At 47.9% G+C, this 12,461-nt stretch overlaps 1 protein-coding gene across 1 annotated transcript in view; it reads right to left on the reverse strand.

Moving 5' to 3' along the window:
• The window catches only part of LOC122393500, a 117,503-nt gene that overhangs the window by 51,427 nt on the left and 53,615 nt on the right, over positions 1-12,461 (reverse strand). The window contains exons 7-12 of the mRNA XM_043389558.1: positions 10,346-10,461; positions 9,232-9,750; positions 8,421-8,538; positions 4,040-4,234; positions 3,069-3,183; positions 2,101-2,260 (exon numbers count right to left, since the gene is read on the reverse strand). Of these exons, the coding sequence (XP_043245493.1) occupies positions 2,101-2,260; positions 3,069-3,183; positions 4,040-4,234; positions 8,421-8,538; positions 9,232-9,750; positions 10,346-10,461 (1,223 nt within the window). The remainder of the gene's footprint in view (positions 1-2,100; positions 2,261-3,068; positions 3,184-4,039; positions 4,235-8,420; positions 8,539-9,231; positions 9,751-10,345; positions 10,462-12,461) is intronic.

The raw sequence follows: 12,461 nt of genomic DNA on the forward strand, positions 1-12,461 counted from the left end.
CGTTGGTGTGGAACTCGTTCGGTGTAGGAAGACTGTGGTGATGTTTGCCAGCGTTGCCTTTCTTTCACGGATTTTGTTTTCTTGTTGGATTTTGCTACTCACATATAGATTATAACTAATAATTCCATTGTCGTGGTAACATGCTTGGTGAGGGCAAGCATTGGCATTATTTCCTTTCCCATTAATATTAAAGTATTGCCTGATTATCTCGTCTAGTGCTGCCATCTGTCGAATGTTGTTCTCCCTAGTTGTTCTTCCTAGGGGTCGCCGCAGTCTGCCCCGCCGCAGTCTGCCCCGACACTAATGTTCCGTGATTATCGCCGGCTCTAATACGGTCCCATTAGTGTCATGCGGGGCAGCTGATGTAGATAGCGCAGGTGTAGTTACCTACCACCTACACCTTGGTACCTTGTACCTTGGTTGTTTTCTCTTTTGGCGGAAACACGGTCTCGACTTCCCCTCCTCGCTCGCCCAGGTGTCTGTGTCTGCCGATTCCTTCTTGCGTAGCTGAAAGACTCTCTTTCAATGTGGGAAAGCCAATTCATTTATATCGCCTATCTCACTAAACGATTCCTGAGAGCGGAAGCTGAATGTCATTTAATCGTGGCACATAGTCATTAGCGACATCATTGCCCTCTCTCAATCCCTACCACGTCACAGACAGAACTACAAGCCCCACAATACCAAGATCATCAATGATTTACCATGTCCAATGTCCAATGTCAATGCCACATGCTATTTATAGTAGCGAGGACAAACCACACATTACAATTATTTTCACGTAGCGTTATGTATGTAGTTACTGGACAGGAAAAGAGGCAAGCCTCGTTCTATCAAAACATTGGCAGCCATCGCTACCACCCTTGCACAACCACATCCATCTTAAATCAACTCTATACGAGCCATCGCCGTGCCATTCGTCCGCCTCTCGCCGGCAAGGGTTTAACTTTATAGCTCCAAGGCTCATCGCGTCTCTTCCTACCGGCTTTGTCTATAGCCGCGATGGCGGTAGAAAGGCTACTGATCGGAGTATCGGAGGAAACTTGGCGTGCGGGCCACGAGATAAATTCAGTTAGCGGACGCATGAGCGGCATTGCTGAATAGAATAGGCAATGGTGAAAAGGAAATATGGGCTACGGTTTTGGTACTGGAGTAACTGAGCTCTGAAGAAAGTAAAGAAACTTGGTACATGATTCAGGGAATAAAACTGAAGGTGTAATATAATTGATGAAACGGTTGCGTAATTTAAACAGCATTCTGAAATGCCTGATCGATCATATACCTATCTACATAAGTCATACTGGGCTCTGAAATTCTGGAAGGACTTATGAAAGCTAACTATTAACTCTTATGCATCGATCGTGAAAGAATGATACCGCAGACTTAGATAATGTGGCGAGTGATGCCAACGTTAAATGAAACATCAGATCCAACATATAAAACAGTTCAATATATGAACACTGCACAACAGGCTATTTTGTCCGGAGCAGGACTTGGTGTGAAACGCAGTCTCATTGCAATAACGGCTCACGCCCGCGGTCACTGCTGAAGGCTGCTTGTGTTATGTTATTTATACGTTTAAGACTTGTTTGTCACAAGCAGACATCGAAAGAACAGTAAAGGCGACGCGTGGTGGGCGTTGCCATAGAAACCAGGCTGTGGTGGTCGTTAAAACATGATAAGAACCTCCAACAAGTAGATCGAATCGGCTTTTGAGACGGATCTAAACCCAAATACGTCAACTGCAGAACAAATCGTGCGGTGAAGAAACGTCTGAACTTCCTTTGCTTAGTTTGATTGAACGAGACATCAATAAAAAAACATGATTCGTTATGTAATGGAAAATGGAAATGCACCAATTTTACTTGTTTTAGCCCCTGACAATGTAATGTTCAATCAATGAATGTTCATCATTATGAATGTGAATGACAATGAATGTTCATCATTGTCGCCCTCTTTTCTGGACACACTTGCGGCACTCTCTTAAACACTCTTTACCACCATACCTATTATCCACGTCTCCAGCTCAACACCTGCAGTGCAGTCTCTGACAGCCCGTCCCCACAGCAGTACAATCTCTGACATCCCATCTCAACTCACCGGTACAGTTTCCAGCAGCTGGGCCGAGATGGCGCACTGTGCGTCCGGAGGCAGAGCCATCTGTTGGCGGCCTCCCAAATCCATGTCTCCCGTTATGTGCGATAGGGAGATCACCTCCCCACCGAACGGATCCTTGCGCAGCTTGCTCGATCGGCCGCACCTGAAACCGTAGTTAAAGATCATCGGATTTAATTAAATGGTCGGATTCAATTGAATGTCGAGAGCCGAAGGTCTATCAAAGATGAGCATTGATAAAGTATAATCATTCGCTCATTTATCGACCAAGAAGCGCTGCTGCTCTCCAGGGCTCTCAACAGTATATTTCTTTTCTTTTTTGCCACGTGTGGTGTTCCGTTTCGGGTTGGAACTAATCTATGGTGCAATTTCAGAGTCGTTCTCTGAAGTCCAGGTCACAGGTCAAAGGTCAGATTGTATAGGGTCCACATACAATTGGTCAGAGATTCAACTAAGATAAATGAGCGTTACTGAGAGAAAAACGGGTCACGCAGTTCGATTCCACATACTCGGTGGAGCCAAAACTATATTTGTTTTATTTCTGAGTAAGAACAGCGTAGTGTCTTACTGAACGATAACGTTTTTGTAAATAAGGTTTGCACCAGCCGAAATCCTAGCTCGATTTTTAATTGATAACTCGTCCGCAGCCAAGCAAAAAAGTTGGCAAGGACCGAGATCCTAAGGCCACAGGCCGAGCTTGTTATGTATTTTCCCAGACTGTTACCCCACAGGCAGCAATACGCTGAAATTTTATATCACGGTCACGTATGCTCCAATCTTTATAGATCCCGAAGACATATATTTGGAATCTTAGAGCACACACATGCGCTCAAATCTTATACTGGTATAAGATATCCGTATGGTCATAAGGATATGCCTCGAGTCGCAGATTATATAGACAAGCATCCCACAAACCTGGAGTCGCAGATTATATAGACAAGCATCCCACCTACCTGGAGTCGTAGATGAGGCAGACGAGTAGCATCATGGCCAGCAGGAGGACGGCGCCGAGGGAGGAGCCGGTGATACAGGCCGTGCCGCACACGCGCTTCTCCGGAGACGCCGCTACTGGGGGGGGGGGGGGGGGGCACGAGCGGGGGGAGGGGTCAGGGGGAGGGCGGCCGTTGGGAAGTGACCGTGGAAGGAAAGTGAGCAAGGGTGAGCGGACGAAGCGCTTCTAAAGGGCCCCCTGCACCTGGGTGTATGAGCGGTAGAGTGGGAGAAGACGAGACTTGCCAGGACTTCCGAAAGGAGGGAGAGAGTCAAGGGGAGAGGTCACTAAGGTCGTTGCACGTCCTCTGCACTTTCAAACTACGCCAATCTGGAGCATCTTTGAAGCAGCTAGAGCATCAGCTAGCGACCCACCTATCAGTTACTTCACTTTAGCGGCGATGCCACGAACCGTCAGCGTAGATCGATTAAGCGCCCGGTGATACCATCCAAAACTCTGGCAATCAGCCAACTAGGTCAAGGTGAAACGGGCCATGAATTCAGCCGCCGAACGCCAGGGGAGACGGCCGGTGCATCTTTTAGCAATGAAATAAAACGGAGTCGACGCAATCTTGATGAAGAGTGGATGCTGTATTGGGTTTACGCTGAGGAGGATAGGTCGGGGTATGTACATTCGGTGTGGAGCCCCGTGGATTGTTGCATTCTTCGGGAGAATTATCTCAAGAGCATTTCTATGTAGTTAGAGTAACTGTTGTAAGGTGCAATCTGCGGTGCTCAGGTTACAGTTTCATTGAAATCGATCGATATTCACTGAAGATTCTCATTTCTCTCTCTCTCTCTCTCTCTCTCTCTCTCTCTCTCTCTCTCTCTCTCTCTCTCTCTCTCTCTCTCTCTCTCTCTCTCTCTCTCTCTCTCTCTCTCTCCCTCCCTCCCTCCATCCCCCTCCATCCCCTCCCTCCTTCTCTCTACTCACGCTCACTCCGCGGTGTGGCCACCGTCGCCCTGGCCCGCTGCCTCTCCGTCATATTCCTGTCGGACGGACGTGGCACGTGCACCCCCGTGGCGCACGTGCAGCTCGTGAACTGCTCGCAGTGGCACACGCCGCGGCCACGTGCCACGCCGCGGTGGGTGCCGTATGTCAGCAGCGGACTGCCGTTCCGACGGTCATCTGAAGAGAAACAAAAGAGAATTGTTTGTTGAATGAAGTAATGTATCGTGCGCTACAGCAACAATTTTCTATAGACGTTCATTTACATTTATAAACGTCAAAGAATGGGTCTTAGGATGTGATCGCCTAAAAATCCCGATGACAAAGCTTCTTTGCAGTCCAGCCTGAAAAGGCCGCTCTTAGTATGGATATCTTTTCACCTCCGGACGTCAAATAATCTTTTACACTCTGGGTGTCGGCAGACGTAGCCATGATTAGTGGAGATCGATGAGCTCGGAGACCATGAGATCGGAATACTAATATTGAAATGATGGATTGCACACTCATCGATGATCGAGGTCACAAAAACGACTAAAACTCAACAATAAAATGCCACCACCCACGCGCAGTCCCAGCCCGTCTCCGCCCCTCCCTCCCTCCCCCCTCTGTCCGCCCGTCGCCCGGGGCCGCCGGCCGGTCAAGGTCAGCTGACCTGCCCTGACCCCCGGGGGTGACCTAGCAACAGCTGACCTACTTTGACCCGGGAGGTAGGCTGCCCCGCTGTTGCTACGGGGCCGATGGCGTTGGCGATTCATGGAACGGATGGAAAGCTCAACCTTGTGTTGCATTTCTTTCTTTTGTTTGTTGTTTGTTTTGTTGGGTTAGGCCCTTTCGGTCCAATTAGACCATTTCAGAGCCGGAAGGATGATAGGAATTAGGGGGAGACATTGGTCTGGGCAGGCACCCTAGTGAGTCGCCGGGGCTGAGCCCGTCCAGAGGACAGGCCACCCAGCCCCAAGGCACTCACTGCACCCGGCTACGGGGTGCGCTCCCTCGGGAGCAGCGGTGCCGCTCCAAGGGAGCTGCCCACATAAGATAAAGTTGCCTGTCCAGCCCGGAGGGGGGTTGCGGCGTGGAGGAGAAGGATTTCCGTATCTTGAGGATAGAAGCATGGAACGGTGTGCATTTCTTTCTCACATATTTCCTATTTTATTGTGCATCTTACCTGGCCTGTCAACGCATAAACATCTTTGAAGGTGCTTTCGACATGCAAAGGCTTAGGTACCCAAGACCAAACGCATTCGTTATGCAATCGAATTGATTTAACAAATACGCAGATAGGTATCTTCCTAGTGATAGCTTCCCAGCCTTTTGGCGTCAGGTGTTGTCACAACTTATATTTATATTATCTCGCCCAAAGAGCGCTACAAATTACCACAATCGGAATCCACCAATACATCCTACAATACGGGAGAGCCATATTTGTCTTAGCAGAGATTGACTGGTATCGTTTCAAACATGCAGTACTGATCGTTTTGAAAAGCGATGGCGCACTTAAGCTCATAACGTAATTTTGGAGATAAACATTATCTGACAAAGCAGATATACATTGCAGCTGGAGTGATGAAAAGACGTATTTCGAATGTCAAATCCCATTGGGTATCAGACCCTATCATTAATCCAAGCCGGATAGTGATTTATATTTGAAACCATCCAATCTATTCAAGCGTGCCGCGAATAATCTGATCCAGGATCTCTGATTTGGTGTGACATCAAACCCATTATGAATGTCACCATCAATGTAGCCATTCGAACTGTGTCACGCGTTGTACCAGGTTCGATTAATCGAGCGATACAATCTGTCCGGCCACGCGACGTAATAACGACGGTAGCACGTCATGGTTTTATGACAACGGAACGGTATTTCGCTACTCCCGTCTGGTAATCAATTTCTGCCGCAAAATGGGCTGGGTCGGAATCGCCCTAGTCCCTACTCCCTATGCTCCCTTCGACCTAAGGATGGTAATTTGATTCAGTCCAGTCCTCGATCACTTGGTAGCAAAATGCCCACTGGGTATGCGTATTGCGTACTTGGCCAAGAATAACTTATTTAGTATGCCATTGTTACGGAAGGATGTCGATAATGTTTTTCAGTCTATGAACACTTTGGAATAATTTTCGGTCATGCCTGATGAAAGAACCTAAAATTAGCTTTACGGAAGCCGATTCTGACAGCTCTTGCGCCGTGTAGACATCTCACTACAAAATATACAACTCTTGCGCCGCATTTAGCCCACACATGGTAAAAGGCTCCGAGCACAGCTAAACATAACAAGCTGCAGACAAATGTAGCAACCAGCTGTGGCCGGGAAAGGTCGTTTATGAGATGTAAAATTAGAAACCAGAACCGAGCTGAAAATTTGTGGTGATTTATCACCTAAAAGACGGCTATATTTTTAGAACTTATGAGTTATGTCCGATCATATAAGCAGTGCTACACCGCAAGCGAAGAAGATCCTCGCATTGACTCGGGTGAATATTGACAGATAACCCGCGCATACCGAAAAGTCAGTCACATTACCTGACATCGATTTGCATTGGTCTAGCTTTTCTTTTATATGCTTTGCTGTCTACCCCAGAACAGAATGTACCCAATGGTATAACACAACGAGAAGAGTCGCGTATAACTAAAATCGCTACACTACATCCACTCACTCAAATTCATCCAGCCCCCAAACTCCAAACTGTCGGCAAATCAAATCATTGCCACATATCTCAGAGTAGACAGTTTGACACATTTCACATCGACATGATGAACTAAAGCCGGGCTCCGGGAAAATGCTGCTTCATAACGGCGTCCAGGGACATTGCCAGTTTTGCTCGAGTGTTCGATTTCGGTTGGTCCGGGCCTCCAGTGGGGAGGGGATGACTGTGACCTCGATAAACTTACGGCCGCGTGACCAGCCCCGCCCCCTCCCCGTGTTCTTATCGATCGAAACCCAGGTACGCCAAACGGTAAGGGGAAGGTAGCAGGTGAGGGTCGAAATAGCGTAGTGAGATCGAATTATCGGCCACTACATAATGTATATCCATGGTTGGCCAATTTCTGTATTACGAAAGTTGTTCACTATGTTTTGTGCGATTCGGTCATTGTAAGAATTTCGCGCTATTTCAAACGAGACTAGCATGATACCAAAAAACACTGATCATGTTTGGGTGATCAGGAGTCCCTCAAGCCCTCACGTCGCTTAAACTGCTCAGTGTTCAAAAGCAGACAGCTTTTAAGAGTTCCTATTCAACTCAGCCCGGATCTGTTTAGTGTCTGCCGTTGCTCAACACAGGATTGACGGTATCGGCTGAAGTTGTAGAATAAACACTACTCCCTGTTGATTTTAGAGAGCTGATACAACAGGCTTAGGTGGTCGACAAACGGTAATCCAGCGGCGTGGGAAAACTCGCTCCGTAAATAGCGAAAAATGGTGGCGAGAAATCTTCCCGAATAGCGGTAGGATATAACTGACGGAGGGAGTTTCCGAATAGCAGAACGTGTTGGTATTTATAAACGCCATCGCCGGGTGTGCTTCAAAAGTTGATGTTATTACAAAGTACGAATGAGAAAACAAAGGTTTCTTGCTAGTGATCTTTGTTGACGTTTCGTGATGGTTGATTGATATGTGGTCTTCACAGCACAACAAACCGGCCTGACTAGGCACTCGTTTATCAACTGGAGCTCTGTGACATTCGTTTGGCCTCAATAGCTCGACAGTCGTTCGCTTTCGTGATTGGTCACGCTTTCCATATGAAGCGTTTGACTGAGCTTTGGATGAGCGAATTCGTATTTGATCAGGTGAAAAATACCACTGGTTTCATATGTGCTAGGAAAAGCATCATAGCATATAAGGCACATAAACCATGAACATCGAAAGTATACAAAACTGGCGTAAGCAGGGAAGGGGTGCAACATTGCGCCTATACAGTGCAAGAAAAGAAACAAGGATCCCAGCTACCAAATTTGGTGTTGCTTCCTCTTAAGCCCGCTTTGCAAATGCCAAATGCCGAAGAGGCCTAGTTCGGCGGCTGTCTTACTCAAGGCTATTTGCAATTGGCGGATCGACATTGGCGGATCCAGCCGGTCGTTTTTTTGTGGGGGGGGGGGAGAAGTGACCGAAATGGCCCCGTTCTTTCCATACACCGCCATAGGCGTAATGTTATAACTCTGGTCTTTTTTTTAGGGCGGGGGGCAAACAGGCTTGGGGGAGCATGGCTCTAAATGCCCCCCCCCCCCCTGGATCCGCCAGTGGACGACTTCCTCTACCACCAACATTTGACCACTTGAGACCCACCCCTCCACGGAATCCCCCCCCCCCCCCCCCGACACACACACACACACTCCTGCGCCGTCGCCACTGACTATATAACCCCTCACCTCTGGCGATGCAATCCTGGGGGCAGATCTGCGGCCACAGCGACTCCAGTTCGTCGCAGCGCTGGTCGGGACACGTGCCGAAGTCGGGACTGCACGTACCATACTCGTTGGTCATCTCCTGAGCGACACACATCATACATACATGAATACATGAAAGTATTACATGAATGAACGAACATGCAATATGGTGGGTGGGCAGCATGGGCAATTGGGAATATGTCCAGTCACTGATGTATACTTTAGTGACGATTCTGGCAGTTCCTCTGAAAGATTCATAGGCAATGTCAAGGAGCCATACAACGTTACTGATATCTCGTCGAAGCTAGGAGGTTCGTAGTTCAGTGAACAGCATCATCTATGACAACTCTACAAACTGTACAGCATGTATACGTAAGCGAATCCCCATAGTTCATTGTTACGGTACAACACAAACCTATAGAATAAAATCACGCTTACTGAACTGGCATGTAAAACATCTATCAGACGCTTTACAGGTGTTGTAACTTGATAAACTTTGCTTGACTGATACATTGGGACCTGGGTAGTGCGCCACCAGCCATGGAGAATTGCATGAGTTTCTAGACTATGAATATAAGAACCACAGCCCTGCTCCCGGGCATTACTGATACACTGAAATACTGAATAGTGCATGGTTTAGTTTACCCAGCGTGAATAATTGCGGAGTTTTATGGTTGCCGTGCAAAGGAAAAAACTACTAGGTATGTGAGGTCAGACTCTGACCTCACATAGAAGTTTTTGCCTTTGCACGGCAGTATGGCTGCCAGTTGCCACTAATTCCGCCCCCGCTTACCTTTCCCTCGGGCGGCGGTCTCCAAGCGCAGCGTCCCTGTGCTCCGGCTCCGCAGCGCTGCTCACACTCCTTCTCGGTACTCTCCACGGCACAGTGGTCGGCGTTCTTCTTCTGTTCACACTCTGCCTCTCCGTCACTCTCTCCCGTGACGGCCGTCACGTTCACACTGACCGTCACGTTCACCGTCACGGGCGCGTCACTTTTGTCACCCTCACGTGAGAGGAGTGTTAGATTCACCACACCAGCTAACTCCCGTAACCGACTTGGCTTCAGGACATACACAATTCCCTCCCTTTCTGTGACATTGAAAGCTCGATGGGTGCGATCGGGTGTTGGCGCCAAATGTAGTGGTCCCGCCAGCAGTTCGCGCGGGAGCTGGAAAACGCGCGCGAACCGGGCAGAGTCGCGGCGGACGGCGGCGGAGAAGATGGTGCCGGCGGGGACGGTGACGACCTCAGGAGGCGGTGAGGTCGGTGGAGGAGGTCGGCAGGAGGTCAACAGGTTCACCGTCATACGCAGCTGGAACACGGGAGAGAGGGGAGAGAGTGAGAGAAAGAGAGAGAGAGAGAGAGAGAAAGAGAGAGAGAGAGAAAGAGAGAGAGACAGAGACAGAGACAGAGACAGAGACAGAGACAGAGACAGAGACAGAGAGGGGAGAGAGAGAGAGAGAGAGAGAGAGAGAGAGAGAGAGAGAGAGAGAGAGAGAGAGAGAGAGAGAGAGAGAGAGAGAGAGAGAGAGAGAGAGAGAGAGAGAGAGAGAGAGAGAGAGAGAGAGAGAGAGAGAGAGAGGAGAGAGAGAGAGAGAGAGAGAGAGAGAGAGAGAGAGAGAGAGACGTCAGCTGGTCATAGACGAGCACAATACCAAATAGGTAACCACAGTTACGCTACATTCTCCTAGCTCTAACCACGTCAGTTTATCCCTCCTCAGTCAAACCCATCAAACCCTATCCCTCCTCAGTCAGTCCCTGGAAACTAACAGCTACCACAGCGCGTCGCGACACAGCATTGAGAAAACTGTCTTCATTGCACTGTGCACAGTTTTCAATGCATAACAACATCTCTCATGCATCAGTGGGATGCTTCCAGGATGTCACCAAACCTCTTCGTTCCTTACCTCTTTGTCCCCGTACGAGTGGTGCAGAAATTTGTCCTCAAACACGACTTGAACGGAGTAGTTGTAGCCGGGACCGAACTCCTTGTATGGACTGGCGTTCCGCCTGTATTTCAGATCTGGCAAAGAGGGAGAAACGAAGCATCAAGTGTTACTTAAATCAGGATTGCTCGGACGTTTAGCTTTGTCTGTAAATTCAGTTTGTCCTTCATCCCTTGTGCCAACTGCCGTCACCACAGAAGCAATCATAATCACCATCGTCACCACCGTCAACGTCACCATCAAAAGTCACCACCAGCGATGAATTCACTAATAAGAGAGTTTAGCGCCGTCACCAGCGCTCACCAATGTCAGCTTTTCAAGACGCATAGCTACCACAGCCTCCCCTCTAACCCTTTTCCACCCCAAGTCAGCTGTGCGCGTTATTTGACCTCAGACTCCCACCAAGCATCATCTGACATCCCTCAGGGTGAACAAGACCACCGGATATCAGTGTGGGCGGCAGCGGCGACCACAGCGGTGGCGCAACCCATCCAACCCCGCCAGCCGCGCCCGGGAGCAGTTCAATTCCAGGTCACTCGGGTCACATCCCACACAACAGCTCCCAGAGCTCGGTTATGTTTAGCTCAGAAACAGTAGCACAGAGGTGGGAGGGTAGTTAGTAATGGTTCACCAACGCCAGATAACGAGGGTGAAATGAGCGAGTCATTTATAACTCGCTGATATTTGATATGACTGAGATTAATCCGATTCGGATGTTGGCTGTAGGGCTTAACGTCTGAAGAGACCATTTCTTTGAGAAAATCCGGTGGTAGTTCGCAGCAGCGTAAAACTAGGGCAGCTACATTTAGCAGCGAAGGGACAGCTTAACTGCACAGTCTACGATTGTTTTTGCATGAATAAACATCCTTGTACTATTTGTCAAAGTGTGGATAAGATTGTGAAGTTTCTACTGAAGAGCATAGGCTTCTGTAACGTCGATCCAAATCGCAATGCCTGCCAGTTACATAAGAAAGGATGTTCACAAAGAAAAGCATCAGAGGCAAAACTAAAAATGGAAACCTGTACATAATTAAAAAAAAAAATGACGCCAAAACCAACGCATTTAGGTATACAACACCTGCTCCCAACCTAATCATTCGATTCCCAATATCGTTAAAAAACACGGTTGAGGATGATTCAAAAGCAAACGAGCGCAGTTTTTATCCTTGTTTTGTAATACCAAGAAATATAAAATAAAGTTAGAACAAAAGTTGCGCATCGGCGGATACGAGAGCAAGCTACATTGTTAGTTCAAAGTTATTGCCACATGAGTGAGCAATAACTTGCGGTGTATAACAATACAATAACAATACATTGCGGCCCATACTGATCACTTGCGGTTCATCGATATAAGTATATGAATAAAGATGCATTGGTGCACATTGCAAGGGAAATGACAAATGTTATTGTTACATAATCATTAATCAAGGCGTTCATCTCTTCCTCAAATGTGAACTGAAGGAAGACAAGCAAGAAGATTGTCTTACTGTTAAATACGATCAAAATTATAGTTTGCCAAACGTAGGAAAGAACGGATTTCACGTCCGTCCGCATTACGTTGTACGTGATTTGATCACTGCAAATGCATAGATCGGAGAAAATCCGTCTTAAAATTCGTGAGAGAAATTTTCTGGGATATACTGAGGGCAATATAAAGACACGTGCATCAATGCCAGATGCGCTTTAAATCAGTTCTTTCCCAGGTCATCCAGACTTTAGCTAGCGCTCGCGAAAATGAGACTGTCAGGCGCAGCCGCACCTACAGCCATATGATTTTTGGAATACCTGCACTGGACAGGGAGCGGATTCATCCTCAGATGCAGGCTGTCTGTTACATAACGACTGCACAAAGTGCCTGGTACCAACCGCGAAGCGTCCAGGAAACATGTTCACTTGCTCGTAAAAATTTATAATTCAATAATTTTAAGTGGATGAGGGATGTTCAACACATGTATCACGTGCGTATGACAGAAGACCATTTTTCAAACGCTGACAGTGTGATTTGGTGCACAGGATTCCGTGGTCAAGGCCATTATAGGATGTAGCGAGAGCGACACTCGGCGATTTGTTTACAGCC

Source organism: Amphibalanus amphitrite, unplaced genomic scaffold (genome assembly GCF_019059575.1).
Source record: "Amphibalanus amphitrite isolate SeventyFive unplaced genomic scaffold, NRLGWU_Aamphi_draft 000538F_arrow, whole genome shotgun sequence".
NCBI classification, from domain to species: domain Eukaryota; kingdom Metazoa; phylum Arthropoda; class Thecostraca; order Balanomorpha; family Balanidae; genus Amphibalanus; species Amphibalanus amphitrite.